Source organism: Plectropomus leopardus, chromosome 10 (genome assembly GCF_026936395.1).
Source record: "Plectropomus leopardus strain MGB_pleo_1.0 chromosome 10, ASM2693639v1, whole genome shotgun sequence".
Taxonomy (NCBI): domain Eukaryota; kingdom Metazoa; phylum Chordata; class Actinopteri; order Perciformes; family Serranidae; genus Plectropomus; species Plectropomus leopardus.
The window spans coordinates 13261898-13277664 of NC_142185.1; the positions used below are offsets into that span (position 1 = coordinate 13261898).

The 15767-nt window shown below is 38.9% G+C and overlaps 1 protein-coding gene across 6 annotated transcripts in view; it reads left to right on the forward strand.

The window, feature by feature from the left end:
* LOC121949122 (alsin-like) overlaps nucleotides 1–15767 on the forward strand; it is a 33471-nt gene that overhangs the window by 14129 nt on the left and 3575 nt on the right. For 4 of the 6 annotated variants that reach the window (XM_088083072.1, XM_088083076.1, XM_088083073.1 and 1 more), the window contains exons 16-40: nucleotides 791–962; nucleotides 1243–1438; nucleotides 2146–2211; nucleotides 2581–2740; nucleotides 3444–3575; nucleotides 3875–4003; nucleotides 4215–4238; nucleotides 6289–6359; nucleotides 7175–7241; nucleotides 7949–8127; nucleotides 9147–9212; nucleotides 9435–9533; nucleotides 9757–9921; nucleotides 10266–10377; nucleotides 10829–10906; nucleotides 11397–11533; nucleotides 11821–11976; nucleotides 12103–12217; nucleotides 12867–13024; nucleotides 13162–13260; nucleotides 13388–13570; nucleotides 13772–13817; nucleotides 13970–14031; nucleotides 14470–14619; nucleotides 14773–14869. In XM_088083072.1, the coding sequence (XP_087939198.1) occupies nucleotides 791–962; nucleotides 1243–1438; nucleotides 2146–2211; nucleotides 2581–2740; nucleotides 3444–3575; nucleotides 3875–4003; nucleotides 4215–4238; nucleotides 6289–6359; nucleotides 7175–7241; nucleotides 7949–8127; nucleotides 9147–9212; nucleotides 9435–9533; nucleotides 9757–9921; nucleotides 10266–10377; nucleotides 10829–10906; nucleotides 11397–11533; nucleotides 11821–11976; nucleotides 12103–12217; nucleotides 12867–13024; nucleotides 13162–13260; nucleotides 13388–13570; nucleotides 13772–13817; nucleotides 13970–14031; nucleotides 14470–14619; nucleotides 14773–14869 (2919 nt within the window). The remainder of the gene's footprint in view (nucleotides 1–790; nucleotides 963–1242; nucleotides 1439–2145; nucleotides 2212–2580; nucleotides 2741–3443; nucleotides 3576–3874; nucleotides 4004–4214; nucleotides 4239–6288; nucleotides 6360–7174; nucleotides 7242–7948; nucleotides 8128–9146; nucleotides 9213–9434; nucleotides 9534–9756; nucleotides 9922–10265; nucleotides 10378–10828; nucleotides 10907–11396; nucleotides 11534–11820; nucleotides 11977–12102; nucleotides 12218–12866; nucleotides 13025–13161; nucleotides 13261–13387; nucleotides 13571–13771; nucleotides 13818–13969; nucleotides 14032–14469; nucleotides 14620–14772; nucleotides 14870–15767) is intronic. The other 2 variants (XM_088083074.1, XM_088083075.1) reach the window with 2 other exon arrangements.

Sequence of the window (15767 nt, forward strand, 5' to 3'; positions counted from 1 at the left end):
ACCTACCTTGAAAAAACATTAAAAATGTGTACTTCAGGCTTTTGTATTGGTCCATGTCCTATTTGCTTACATGGAGGGGGCGGGGTTTATGACCTATACTGCAGCCAACCATAAGGGGCAATTGAGATGTTCTAACTTCACTTTTGATTAGCTGTCATGTCATCCATCTTTATATACAATCTTTAGTTCGGTAAAGAGCCTCTGCGTTGTTCACACATGTTCCTTGAGTTTATTGTCTTTATAATGTTTGTGTCCTTAGTCATACAGTATAGTGTGATGAGAATCACAAACTCTCAAAGGAGCATTTTTTTAAGGTTGTGATTTTGTGACGTGATGCCTGTTCTGCAAAAAGTGACTTGTTTATGCCTTTACTTCCAATGTGAAAGCTCATAAAAATCTGCAATATATCGAAAAAAACAGTTTGAAAAAATATATTGACTGACAAAAAAAAAAATGCTGGTGTGTTAAGATGTTACAGAAGATGATGGGTAGAGCACTTTTCCAACTGAAACATTGTAGTGTTTTTATTTCAAATTGTTAAAATACAAAAAGTAGGCCCATAAAGTTATTTATGTGGTGTTGGGAGGAATCTTTGATCAGATAATAGATAAGTACATCACACAGAAACAGTCGCTGCAGACAGTTGCCTTCCTGTAATCTGGTGGACGTACGTTGAGTGAAGGGAGAAAGTCAAGATAAAGAGAGACCTCAAAATACTGAAATAAAATGACATTATCATGCTTTTAATGTATATCTGATATTTCTTTTCTGTGTGTGTATGTGTGTGTAGATGGGTTACATCAGCAGAGTTTGCAGCGGCGGTCAGAGCTGTCTGGTGTTGGCAGACCAGAACGTGATGGGTTTTATCTCAGCGATTCATGAGCTGGCCTCCACAGAGAGACAGTTTTACTGCTGGTTGAACAGTGTCAGGAAGCTCCTTCTCACGCCGCTACGCAACAGAGGTGAGAGCATTTCTCAACTGGCTCCTTTTTTGATCAGCACCAGTTGTTTTTTGTGTATTTACTCCACATTTCCACCTCTGACCCTCGTAATGCCAATGGTTTTAAATAATTGAATGTTCCTCCTAAATACAAATTAAAATATATTAAATTGTGGCAAGTAGAAAGAATGGTGCGTAAAATATAATTATGATCTGTGAATTAATACATGAATGATTTGAACATCTTATATGTGCGCTTATAGTGAATGCATCAACTGAATCTATGTGCTCTCGTGTCACAGAGAGTGTGAGCCCGTCATTAGGTGAGCCTTGCACTCACCTCTTCTTCTCCCTCTGTGAGAGTTTTGGTCGCCTGAGCGTCCTGATTGGTCAACACTCTACGTCACTCAGCTACCTCCTGCACAATGTGCAGGCCTGTGATGTCACATCCCTTCCCCTGCTGACGCACACTGAGCACTTTCTGGCTATTTATAAAGAGTAAGGGTCAACTTTTTGTCCTATTTGTCAGTACAGACACCCTTGTGTTTTCTTTGTTGCAAATATACAGTTTTTGTGATTTTCAGTACTTTAAGTATCAGTTTTATTCCCACTGTTACTCTTTCTTTTTGTACTTTACTGTTAATCTATTTTACCTTGTATTTTACCCCACTTTATTTAGTGCCAGTTTTTTTACAGAAACTGTATCGAACTCTAATATAACGCAAATTTTCTTTAAGGGCAATTACTGAGGCTCATATTATTTTACATACACTTTAACAGTCAGAAATGAATATGTCTGTACTGTAAATGACTTCATATATCTGAATACAAAGCTTTTTTTTTAATTCTTCCTGTCAAGACTGTAACCAGACTCTTAACTATTTTTCTAAAGTTTCATTATCTTTGGGTTTGTCAGAAAAAAAATGGAAAATCATGGATTTGATACACAAACCAGGAAGGTGGCTCTGTTTTTCCAGAGTAAATAAAATGAAAGCTCACAGAGTTTCTGTTGACAGAAGATAGTGCATGAAGTGAAGGGGCTGATGGCAAAATAGTAAGAATACCGCTAATATGATAGAGAGCACAAGTTGTTTTCCCCAAGGACTTACGGGTTCTTTTGACGTTTTTTATATTGTATCTCGCATATGAATTACAATCACAACCCTAATTACCATCTCTCTCTCTCTCTGTCTGATTCTCTTTAGGTATTGTTCCTCGGTAGGTCACTTCCAGGTGATGGGTGGATTCCGATCACTCCATAAACTCTCACTGTAAGCTCCTTTATGTTTTCATTATGTTTTTCATTGAGAATAACTTTACACCTCACTTTGCCTTGCCCCCCAAAAAGCACATTAACAAGATTCTCTGCAAAGGCCTCCAGCAACTGTGCATTTTTGGTCGAAACACTGTCTTAATGTTAGCACAGAAAACATTCACTATTCATGCTGATCATCATGCTCACACTAAATAATCAGTTCTTAAGTATTTTCTCCTGAAAAAAAATCATGAGTTTAAAATGCAGTAAGTGATCCTGCGCAACTGCAAAGAAAATTGATTATCTCCATCAACTGAAAACTGACACACATTTAGATGAAAATACCAAAGGTAACTGATTCCTTGGCTTTGCTCTCTCTGTCCAGTGAGTGTTTAGGCAACCAGCAGACCACGCTCGCTCAGCTGTGTGTGTCAGACCAGTCTGTTAGTGGTGATGTTGACCTGGTTTCCTTGTTATACCGGCCTCTGCAGCAGCTCCACCAGTATAGCCGAGTCCTGCTCAAACTGGCGTCCTGTTACGATGTGGTGAGGAGAGAAAGACTCTTTTGATCTGCCTTCTTTTCCCTCTCTCTTCCATGTCTTTTCATGTGTTTATTTCACATCGCTGAGTAAATTTCGATATAGTGTAACATATTACTGCCATTGTATTGGCTCAGATGTAAGAAACTTCCCATTTTGCAACATCTGCTTGCAAGACTTGACAACGATATGTAGTAAGAATGATCGAACAAAACAAGCTTTAGATGTGTCGTCGCATTTAAACAAAGATACTGTAGCTTAAATAAAATAACAAAAATACTTAACCACTGTTTCCACATTTGGATTGAATAATTTAGCATTTCTTTTTTTAAATGACAAATTAAAGCTTAACATCTATTACCACTGAACTAAGCAGTTTGTTGATATCCATTTTCACTTAAGCACAGCATGTTTTGAAAATCTGGCGGAGATTTATGCTTTCTTGTATTATTAGCTGTTATTTTACAAAGTCAGTGCTTATCATATTTACCACAGTGAAACAGAAAATATTCCTCTGTGTCTTCCTCTTTTTGTGGTCACAATTGAAAAGGCCAGATTTGCTCTATTGGTCAAGCAGAGCTGTGATCTGCTAATGGAGATATAATTTTGTAAGAGCTGGTCAAGTTGACTCTAATTTATGTTCTAAAATTAAAAAGAAAAAAAAAACACAAACCAATTAAACCTCTCATTTTTTTCTTTTCTCCCCCAGTTAACTACAGAGTACCAGTCTCTCCATCAGGGCTGTGGTCAGTATGACTCCCTGTCTATGTCCCTGCTGAGGAGGAAGAAGGAAGCAGAAACCACCTTCCTCTTCTGGAAGACGCACTCTGGAAAAACCACTGTGAGCTCAACTCTGTATTAACTTATTTAAATGTGCTATCATGCTTCCCCAATACACTGGGTGAAAAAACATTTATAGTTTTTACATTGTCGAGAGAATTTCTTTCCCATGCTGTCCCTGTCTACTCTGTCACAGAAAGTCTCAATAATAATAATAAAGTTTCAATAATAATAATAATAAAGGTTCTAATTCATAAATGCAATATGTCCTTCTCCTAAGTCTACTCTAAAGTGTGATGTAGGTTGTTATCATCAGTTAGTCAGATTTTAATCAGCAAATAATTCATTTGTGTTCATCAGGAGGTCCTGCGTCTCCCTCAGCGCCGGGTGGTGTGTGAAAGCAGCAACCGATCTCTGACCCTGCAGAATGCTGGACGTTTCTCCAACCACTGGTTCATACTGTTTAATGACACGCTGGTGCACACGCAGGTATACACACATGCAAACACAGAAAATTTGTACAAAAAAATCTAATGGTCTGTGAAATCAAATCAACTTTGTCTTATGAACAACAGTGGCCACTGTTTCAACAGAAAAAGTTCACAGGATCTTTTTCTGAAGGTCAGAGAGTGGATCTGCCTTCCTGCTGTTTCCATGTTTTTCCAGATAAAGTTTATATTTCTATCTTTTATTCATTCAGGGTGCCATTCCCTCTCAGAACCTTGTAAGTATTAATGACACCAGTTTACCCACCAACCACCTGTAACCACCCTGAGCTTTGTGCTGCAGCAGCATGGGTTGGCTGGCCTCTGTTCAGTGCTTACACTCTGACAGGTTTACATGGGATTAGTATGCAAACAAATAAATGTTAACACAGAACTCTATGTAATCTTAAAGAGACTGCTCATACCAAATCTAATACATTTTTCAGTTGCCAATTTAGCAGACTCATCTAACTCAACTAAATCATACTTGCAAGAAATCATACTTTCCTGGAGTTATAATGTTGAATTATTTTGTTTTTTCATTTTCTTTAAAACTAAAATCTCTTTGTTGTGTTAGTCGTTTATATTTTGTCCACCCTAAGGGTAGACTAATAAGTATTGGCCTTTGTGATATTGCACACCTTAGCATTGCAGATGTTGTGTGTTAACATTTATTTTGTACACATTTTCCTGATGGCTGAGCTTTAGCCACTACCAAATAGACGTGCGTGCGTGTGTGCGTGCGGGTGTGAAATAGTGGAGGTCATAGTTGCTCATGCTGGTGAAAGGCTGCACAACGCTGCTGCATCCTAGCTTCCAAAAACATCTGATCCATGAGACAACAGCAGCAACAAGAAAATGTGGCCGTCATGGATTAACTTGGAGGACAACATATTTACTGTTGACTTGTCCTGTGTGTATAAAACAATTTGCTACCGAACCTTGACTAATAGTTAGCTGTCCTGTCTGTTTGGTGTGGGCTGGTATGGTAATAGACAGCAGATGGTGGTGAAACCTGTCCTGTTTTTCTCTCTGTGGTTTTGGGTTCATGCCCTGTGTTGTGTAGTAGATCTGTGATGTCACGTTAATCTTGTGTTGCACATATAGATGTATCTTGTCTCTTAAATTGAACAATTGAGCTAAGTTAAACTGGCAAAAATTGAGGTGAAATGATCAGAGGTTTTGCATGTTTTTTGTACATTATCATTAACTCGCATATACGTGGCATTGCTGCTAATCATTATCTCAAGCAGTGGGTCCCAACCTTTTTCCTGACAGGACCCCTTTTCTGTCACCGAGTAAACTGGCAACCCCTGACTGACATAATATATGGATATTTCATATTATATTAATGCATAAATATAACAGTTAGAAACAAATGTTGAAATATACAGTTGACCCAAATAGTTCCAGTAGAACACAACAATAACAGGAAGTTTGTGTAAAGCAAGAGATTTGTATGAATTTAAAGCAGATTATTTCTTGTCTGAATATTGCATCAGCAAAAGAGCTTTCCTGCTATTTTAAGAAATGTTTTATTATGTAGGTTTTTTTAATCTGTAATAATTACTCCTACTAGGCTCTTTTTTTAATTTTTAATTTTTTAATTTTTTAATTTGTTTTACAGATTCTGGGTTTTCTTCTCCCAGGCACTGAGCCATTGTTCTATTAGCTCTTTTATGGTTCTATCCATAAAGCATTTTTTTTTTTAAATAAGGGAGGAAGCTGTTTAATAGAGAGCAAATGCTCTTTGATTATAACTGTTCTTCTGGTCTTCACTGTGAAGGTATCCTTTGAGATTTAAGTTTGTACCTACACTTTGAAATTAACAATTTCATTCAGTTTTCTTTGCAGAAATGAATAGATGAATGAATGAAATGTAGGATTTCTGTATATTTTTGGAGGAAACTATTGACAAGTAAGATTTTTGTAATAAAATCAGGAAGTGGTGATAAGGTGAAATCTTGATCAACATTCCTCACATGCACATTGTACTGAAACTTAAAATGCACTTGTAATGTTTTGTGTAACTTCCCTAATTTACCAGAATTTTCATAACTATAACTTTCTCTCTCTCGATCCCTCTCTCTCTTGATTTCTCTCTCTCTTTCTCCTCTCTCTCTCACACACACACACACACACACACACACACACACACACAAGTCTAGATTTCGTCATCTCCTGAACATTGTTTTGGTAGTCTCAGATGATGTGAGGAGTATGGATGCCCCATGTCGATAGAAAGATGGTGATAAAATAGCTAAACGGCTGCTCTGTCTCCCTCTGCAGTTCTCCACACATCACATCTACCCTCTGAGCTGTCTGTGGGTGAAACCAGTCACTGACGACAGCAGTGGACTGTAAGTTACTTGTTGTTTTGTAGTTTTTTGTTTTTTTTTTAAATTAAATCGCCACTATAAATGCCAATACAATGTTAATGTTGATGAATTATGAAAATATGATATCTCAGTCACTCCACATGTACAGTAATATTATGCTGTAAGCTCGGCCTGGTTTGCTGACACCACAAACTGGAAATGGTCACAGTGTGATATCACACAGGACTGAAGGGATGCCAGATTCTGAGACTTTGAGTTTTCAAAAAATCCAGATCAGGACACTGGTTGGAATTCAGCTATAGCTGGTCGAGCAAGAGGCAAACATTATGGCCGGCGTTTGAGATAAACATACAGCTCTGTCAACCACAATATTCCGTTACCTGAGAGACACGTATTGGAGGAAGTGAAATAATTTCTCTTCACTGACTTTTTATTTTCTCCTCTTTTTGGGATCCAACCTCTAGTGGTTAATAGCTAAACTGCATTTGGAGGCACTTCAGTGCTGGTGACCATTTGGTGGTTGCTTACTTGTCTATCCCTGGAACTAAGAAATATATTATAAAGTGTTGAAGGAGGGAAGAATAGACAGATAATAGATGGAAACATGTCATGTTAAAGCCCAGTTTCTTGTTCAAGATTATCAAAACATCATCTGCCATTTATCTTTCTGCATTATCAACCCTGATTTATTAATTAATTCAGTTTGCACTTTGATTATTTGAATTAATATTTTTATTTTTTACATTTTGTCATCTTGCAAGATACACTGAAGCATTTTGTTAAAATATTTTTATCCAAATCAAGTTTATTATTAAACTTGTGTTGTGTGTCCTCAGATATGCCATCAAAATTACATGTCCGGAGGAGAGTTTCACCCTGGTGGCCTCGACTCCACAAGAAAAGGTACCTTATGATTTATGCACTTATTACCCGCTTGTTGCAATTTGGATTCCATTCAAAAAGTTTTATGCAAATTTTCTTTTGCAAATGATTCTGCAAATTTAGAAAAAGAATCAGTGTTGTAGAAAAAAAAGAAGCTTTATGTACAGTGTTTGTTTTTTCAATATTATGAATCATGAAGACATTTTGTAATCAGTAGTAATGGGATTTGTGAATAAATAGTGACACAGTCATCATCAGTGGTTTGGCATTATTATTTAACAGCATAAGAGCAGCCCACTTCTATTTTTTGGACTACTAAGGGCTTATTTTTCTAATTGGCCATCAGCTGCAAGCACCAGCATTCCTGCTTATCAGGACTCATATATATGTATTCCCTTCAGTTGATTTGAAAAAAAAAAACATCCCTTACGATGACCTGTTTCACTGCTCAGTTCTTTAGTCCTTCCATTTTCCCTTTAGTATGGCTTTTGAGTCTCAGCAGATGGAGACACTAATTATCTAAGTCTGATTTGTGTTTGTTAAAAAGTTCCACTGAACTTCTGTCTTTGAACCTGAAACTACTGCAGAGGCAAAATTTGTTATCAAGTCCACTTTCTTGAGTTTAGTCAGGTGGCAGCGAAATGTCTGTCGGTGCATGATTTTATGTGACTTAATGTTTAATTTAAAATTTTCTTGTAAAACCTTGTTTTTCTTTTCTCTCACTCCAGAACAAGTGGCTACGGTCTCTTAACCAGGCGGTAGATCAGGTGCTGGGTGGTGCAGGTCAGGGGTCATCACCAGGGGTGACAGCAATGTCTCGCACGGCTTCCTACACGTTCATTGGAGACGGCCGGTTTAAAGATGCCCAGTACACTGGTGGCTGGCTGGCAGGACGAGTTCATGGCAGGTTAGAAAGCATATATAGTACAACAATATTAGTTAAATCATGCAAAACCACTGATGGGAAACCAAAACGATGGTTTCACAATGACAACATTGACATTAGTTCAGCCTTCAAATATGATATCAGTAGAGACCTGTGGGGTGAAGAGGAACAATGTGAAAGTAAATGACTGATCAAAGTATTTGCAGGGCAAAAGTGAGGTCAATGTGGATTTGAATAGACAATTTCCAGCATTGTTGAACAGACTGTATCACCTTGACATTGCACTAACAACCACAATCACTTCTGGGTAGACAGTTGAATTAAACTGCCAGCGGTCTGATGGCGAGGTAAAGCTATGAAAATATTGTAAATATAGTGTTCATTTAAACTGATATTGATCATTTTAGGTGCTTCTTTTTCTAGGTGGCTTTAAACTAGCCAATTGCAGCAGCATCTGTACAGTGCCATTTCATTTTATGTTCATGACTAGGGTTGCAGCGATATTTCAAGGTATAATGTTTTATGAAAATTGACTGTTATCATACTGTATACATTGGTTTATCTATGATATTGGAGAAAAAATGCAAGTGGACGGTGAATCTCACCTTTATTTTAGTTCATTTTTAAAAAGGGACTTTTTACATAATGGTCTCAAGTTTTCATTTATACTGTAGTACTTGAGTGTTTGTGGTGTTTGTGGTGTTTGTCCCCCCAAAAATCCTTCTCTTTTCATCCCTATTAGGGTCATTGTAACTTATAATAACAAAAATGTTTTTCATAATAACAATTTTAGGTATACCATGATATCACAATATTTGCTGACATGGTTATTGTATCATAAAAATCTCGTACCATTATAACCCAATACTTGACACGGAGGTTGGTGAAAGAAGTTATTGAAAAACACATTGTGATTTGGTCTACACAGACTTTGTTAGAGTCAACGATCCAGTTAATTTTGCCTGGTAGTAGCTAATTAAATTGCCACAGGGTGTAAACTGACTGTGTGTGTAGATAGTAAAATGTATTTGCCTTGACAGAGGCACCATGAAGTGGCCAGATGGACGGACCTACAGCGGGAGCTTTAAGAATGGACAGGAGGATGGGTAAGTCCTCATTGACGTAGTGTAATAATAACAAGCTGGAACTAGCGATGTTGCTTATTTCCAATATAACACATCTGTCTGCTTTAGAGAGACGTGTGATTAGAGATAAAATGTTTAAATACTTGCAGAAACAGAAAATAATGGGGGCAATTGACTTTATATCTGTGTGAATTACTGTTGTCTCAGTATTTCTGTACATTTGTTATTTTTTTCTCTTTCCAGTTATGGAGAGTGTATAATACCTGACAAAGTGCTGAATAAGCCAGACATCTACCAAGGACACTGGAGAGATGGAAAGATCCATGGTTTTGGCAAGTACAAGTCAGTACTTGCCGATGTTTTTTTATTGACTTTGTAGTAAAATAGAGAGCAGCATAGGACAAATAACCTGTATATGAATATACGAAACTGAGACTCATCAGTCATGTCAAAGGCAACATTCAGTCTTTGGTCCGGTCTGTCAGCCTTAGCGCTTGCTCTGCACATGAGCATACAGAGGTTCCCTATCTGTGTGTGTAGTCATGTCTCTGTGGGTCCTGCCTAGGTATGCCAGTGGCGAGGTGTACGAGGGCTGTTTCTGTGATGGCCAGCGGCACGGTTACGGCATGCTGAGCTCTGGTAAGCTGACCAAGAAGTCCTCCAGTGTTTTCATTGGCCAGTGGGTCCATGGCAAGAAGACAGGATATGGAGTCTATGATGACATCACCAGGTCTGTTTAATGGTTTGACCCAAGCAAAAATATTAAGTGACATTTGGGAATGTTGCTCCATCTTGAGAATATCTGTGCTGGAAGAGAAAGAAATACTACAAAAATTTATGAGAACATACACAGTTTTTAATATGATTTTAAAAAAAAAGTTTTTGTCGGCACAGTTTGCTTTTGTGATCATCTATAGTTTTAGTTGTCTGTCCGAAGCACTGTATTTCAGTTTGAATCTTGCGTAAAATGATTTCTGCAAATGGGCAGTTTCCTGACTTTACTGAATGTGAAGTGAGTGAATAACAGCAGCTTAATAACTGCCACTAGTCACGGCTCTCTTGTGCTCCTCCCAGAGGTGAGAAGTACATGGGACTGTGGTTGGACGAGCAGCGGCATGGCAACGCTGTGGTTGTCACTCAGTGCGGTGTGTACTATGAAGGGACCTTCAGAGACAACAAGATGTGTGTAAGTTCACGCTCAAGTAAGGACTTCATCTTTCTGGCATAGAAATGGCTGGATGTCAAGAGATTCAGCTGCTCAACTATTGAAATTCATTTTCTCGAGGAGCTTTAAACCTGGATCACCTGGAAGATTTAGTGGTAGATTTGTTTATGATGTAAGTTACTCAAATAAACCTCCTATCATTTTATATATCTCTTAAAATTGACTCTATTTTAAGCTACAAACCTATTAAATATATCGAGAGATGACAGTCAGTGGATAACAGCAACTTGTATGGAGATGCTCTGATTTGTAGTGTCACTTAATGACAGCAGGTGGCACCACTGAGTTTTGATTCTTTTTTTTTCCATGTCAGCTGCAAGTAATAGATGACTTATGGAAAAACTGCACGCAAGACAAGGCAAATGCAATAATTTCTGCATGTAATTGTCTGTTTATTTATTGTTTTTTTCAGGGTCCAGGTCTGTTGGTGTCAGATGATGACACAGCTTTTCATGGGGAGTTTTCTGATGACTGGACTATAAATGGGAAGGTAAAAAAAAATCTTGTCTCCTGTTATCTGTGTGCTCTGGCACTATATTTGTCTATAAGGGGATTTTGTCCATGTCTGACTGTCTTTACAGTTTTTTAATGTAACAGGGTTTCCTTGTGAAGAAAACAATGAAATGTAGAAATTCAGTACTAAACAGTAAATGTCTTTGTGAGCAACCCATGAACTTGGTATTACACAATGATGAGCTGATTATGTAGGATGCTTTTGTCCCTTTGCTCCATTTTCCCATTTAATTTGTTCGTATTTTCTGAAAATATGTATGTTGGACTCTGATTCTGACTTATTTTGATTTTATGGTGTCTTGTAAGCCCATGTGGGCTGGGTACAGTATACCTGTTTGCATGACACAATAATAAAAAAAAAACATTCGTTGTAAAATGTCCTAGTCAGTCAAAAATGGGCTTCTACACTGTAAGACACAGAATATAATGTCATAGAAGTTGATTTCTTCCTCTCCTTCCTTCTTCAGGGAGTTTTGTCCCTGGCTAACGGTGACTGTCTGGAGGGGCTGTTCAGTGGAGAGTGGACCGCAGGGCTGAAGGTGGTGGGAACATACATCAAACCAGCTGCCGATGAACCAGTAAACAGAGAGAGAAACACCCTGCTGTGAGTATTCCTTTGCGTTGTTACTGCATCTAAACTGATTTTCTATATGAAGAAATGTGAAAGCACTTCTGTTGAACAGTTAGTCCCGACATCTGCAGGCTGTTAGTGTGAAGTCATGTTTATGCCTTTTTATATTTTAATATATGAACACTTGTGTTTTTATCTGTTGTGACTGCTGTTACAATGCTGGTGGGTGGTACCTGAAAAAAGGATATTCAAGTCTAAGTTTGTTTTGTTCCATCAAGTGCTCATGTTGTATCTGGTATGTTTTAAATGTGTGTGTGCAGCAGGGTGGGTCAGTACGTGGTGCCCGCAGGTCAGAGGTGGCTCTGTGTGTTCGATGGATGTTGGAGTCGACTGGGCTGTGAAGCTGCTGGGAGAGGAGAGAGGGCCGCAGCCTGGGATAACATCGCTGTGACTATATCCGCTGCACGACGACACAGGTAGATATAGCACCACACACCGGAGCAAATGTATATGGTATCATACCTGTCTTAGCATGTCAAACATATGCATATTGCACATGCATATTGAAGTAAGAGAGTGTATGTTTGCATGTGTGGTTGTAGCCCAGATCTCAGCAAGTCTCAGAGCAAAGTGTTGGAGTGTTTGGAGTTTATTCCTCAGCATGGAGAACCAGTGACCACCGCAAACTACGACAACATACGCAGATACCTCAGCAAGGTACAGGTGGTTATATGTGTAAGACTGTCTGTCTTTGATAAGTCTGTCTTTTATACTGTCTGTATGTCTTTATAATATACACAATGATTTGAAAGGTATGAAACATTATAAAGAGACTGATGCAACAGCCTGGCAGTAAATAAGTTATGAAAAGAGGTGCCTCTACTGTTTTGTCCACCCTTATTGTTATAGAAAATTACATATTAGAAATAGCTAGTATAGTGTAATACCACAATAAGTTACACTACTAATAAGCTCAGATTGTTATTTTAATTGTCTGACATCATTATGGAAGGATCTTACAAAGAAATAAAACATTTTTCTTCCTTTGATCCAGTCTGTTTGTTTTGTCTACCTGACTTGCAAGGCTTCAGAACTTTTTTGTTAAAAGTTCAAGTTCAAGAGACAAATTCTTGTGCAGCCAGCAGAAGTGCTTTAGTGCGTACAATGCATACAATATAAAACTACATTTAATGTCAGACCAGCTGCAGCACTCTCACTCAGCACTGGACCAATTTTTTTAAATTAAATAAATTGGACTCAATCACGTAAATCACCGTCTGTCCCCTTTATCTGAGGGTATTGTTAGTGTAATACTTATTAAGTGTGTATGTCTGTGTTTTTGTGTGTGACCTTGGTTCTATATCAGGCGTGTGAGACCCCTCACCACCCTCTGGGCTGGCTGGTTGAGACGTTAGTGACGGTCTACAGGATGACTTACGTTGGTGTGGGATCCAACCGCAGGCTGCTCAGACAGGCCGTGCAGGAGGTTCAAGCCTTCCTCACACACTTCTACAGCGTCGTCAGGTGAATTCAGGTTCCTTCCTTTAATGCATTACTGCTCAGTCAACAGCCTTCAGTAGACTTTAATCCAGTGTACTTTGAGTGATATATTTAAAAATGATTTGGTCACTTAAATAACCAACACAACTTGTCGCCTGCAGATTTCTGTTTCCAGGGTTACCAGATGATGGCGGCATCATCCCAGAACCCCCTTGCTCTCCATCTAGAACTCGACACAACTCTAACAAAGCAGACTATGGGTGATTGTCCAAACATACACACACACACACACACACACACACTGTTTAAAGTATGTCTTATCATACTATACTTACGTGTGTCCACCTTTCTGTCCCACTCCCCTTCCTCCTCCACCTTGTCCTCCAGTACTGTTGTGGTGGTGAGCTGCTCCTCTCTCCTCCTCCCTCAGCTGCTCCCTCGACTCTACCCTCCTCTCTTCATGCTGTACTGCCTTCAGGAGGAGCAGAAGGAGTCCCAGTACTGGGAGCGCATCCTTAGACTCAACAAACAGCCTGACAAATCACTGCTCAGCTTCCTGGGAGTGCAGGAGTGAGTGTGCACATTTAGCAAACACACACACACACACACACACACACACACACACACACACACACACACACACACACACACACACACAGACATTTGTGGTCTCTAAATGGCATTAGGATTAACAGTTTTGCTCTGGTTTGGTTAAAAAAATTCCACCACCTCTAAAGCTGAGATCAGTGTGCGTACTTGTTTCTCTTGTAGGAAGTTCTGGCCGGTGTGGACATCAATTCTGGGTGAGAAAAAGCCGGTCAGTACTAAATTTACTATTTTCTCCTCATGTACCAGCAGCTTTCATTCTACCAATCCACCCATCCATCACCCACTCACACAATGGATAATCTGTGATTCCTACGTCTTTGTCTTGTCCTCTAAAACAGGTTTTCTTTACTTTTATCACAGATTGTGTCCAGCAGTAAAGAAGCCTGTTTTGTTTCTGCTGTAGAGACACTCCAACAAATCAGGTAGCTGCCATGTGACCTGACATAATTAGTGATGTCACTAAGTTTTCTGAAATGGTCAGACATGGTACAGTTTAGTTACAGTGTTTGAAATATTAGGCATTATTGGTGGATTTTGTGATACATGTTTTTTTTCTGCTGCAGAACTTCATTTGGTAATGGGCAGTAAAACTTGCAATCTTTGATAGTTGATAGTTGTGCAGGGATATTGTGATTGGATAAATTTTCAAATAATGCTTGGATTGGTTGAAGTCCCATTCTTTAAGTTGAACCACCAGTACTGAAAAGAAACGAGCATTACCTGTCCCCTCAGATGAAGGTGTGACAGAATAATTTAGCACAGATCTTCATTTGTATAGAAGTGCAACTCAAAACAGTACCAAAACATAAAGTGGAATATTACATGCATTAATTAAAATATATGCTTCCCTACACATGCAGCACCACTTTCACTCCTTCAGACAAACTCCTCATCATCCAGAAAACATTTGAGGAATTGACCCAGGAGGTCAAACCTATGCTGGAGGGCAACTTCTTGTGGTGCATGGACGACCTGCTTCCTCTCTTTCTCTATGTGGTGCTCAGGGCAAGGTGTGTAATCAGTGTGGTCAGCACTTAAAGGCAGCCTTTGAATATGAGGTGTCAGTATTACGACAGTATGGTAGTATGGTCTATCAAACATGGAGTGATGAGCAGACGCTGCAGGCTTGTGACTGAACACATTGTGTTTCTGCTGCTCTACAGGATCAGGAATCTGGGAGCTGAGGTCAGTCTGATCGAGGATTTAATGGATCCCAACGTTCAGCACGGAGAGATGGGACTGATGTTCACCACACTGAAGGTGAAGACTCCAAATGCACACACAAACACACACATGCACAGATGATGCTTAGTGTCTATAAAGTATTTACTTCAAAGTACCAGATTTTTTTTTAATTGTTCCGAACAAGGAAATAGCGTGTGGGGCTGCCTAGAGGTAAGGCAGTGCATCTAGTTCTCTGACTCTAGTGCAGCCACTCTGAGCGCTCTGAGGTGAAACTCTCACAAACTTTTCAGAGAGTCCTTGGTGTCGTCACTGTTGCTACTTTAACGTCTGTCTATTCCAAGCTGTAAAATATAGTGTGAAATAATCTCTGCCCAGAAATGCTTTACATGCAACCAATAATGTCACACACATCTTTTGTAACAACAACAAAAAACATCACATTTGTGAAAAAAAACTTAGCAGTGCCAGCATTCATCTCCCAAATGATAGCCTGCAGGAAAGTCCAATGATGCATAATAAGTAGCCATGTGCTTCTGTATTTTCTGAGAAATGGCCCTTCAGAGCAATGTACGCTTGTTTTGAACAAATGTACTTTTGGTCCACTAGCCCTATGAGCAGCTGTTGATGGTAGTTCTATAGAGAGAGAGGTGTGGAGGAGACCAGTCAGGAATGCTGGGATGTGGATGCTTTCACAGGGAAGCAGTTCCTTCATACCTTAGGATTTTCATTTGCTGCATTTTAATCTCTCTGTTGGCATGTGACTATAATGCTGTCACAACATGTAAGTGAGCATTCATGATGGTTTTGTATTGCCTTGCAAAGTTCTTATGGGACAAACTTTTGAAATCTTAATCTTAGTAAATAAAATGAATTTAGAGGAGTGTGCAGCTCTTTAGATCTTCTAAGTTTCCATATCATCTTCATCATCATCATTGGTCATTTGTCTTTTCATCACTTAATCATCAGTTAAATT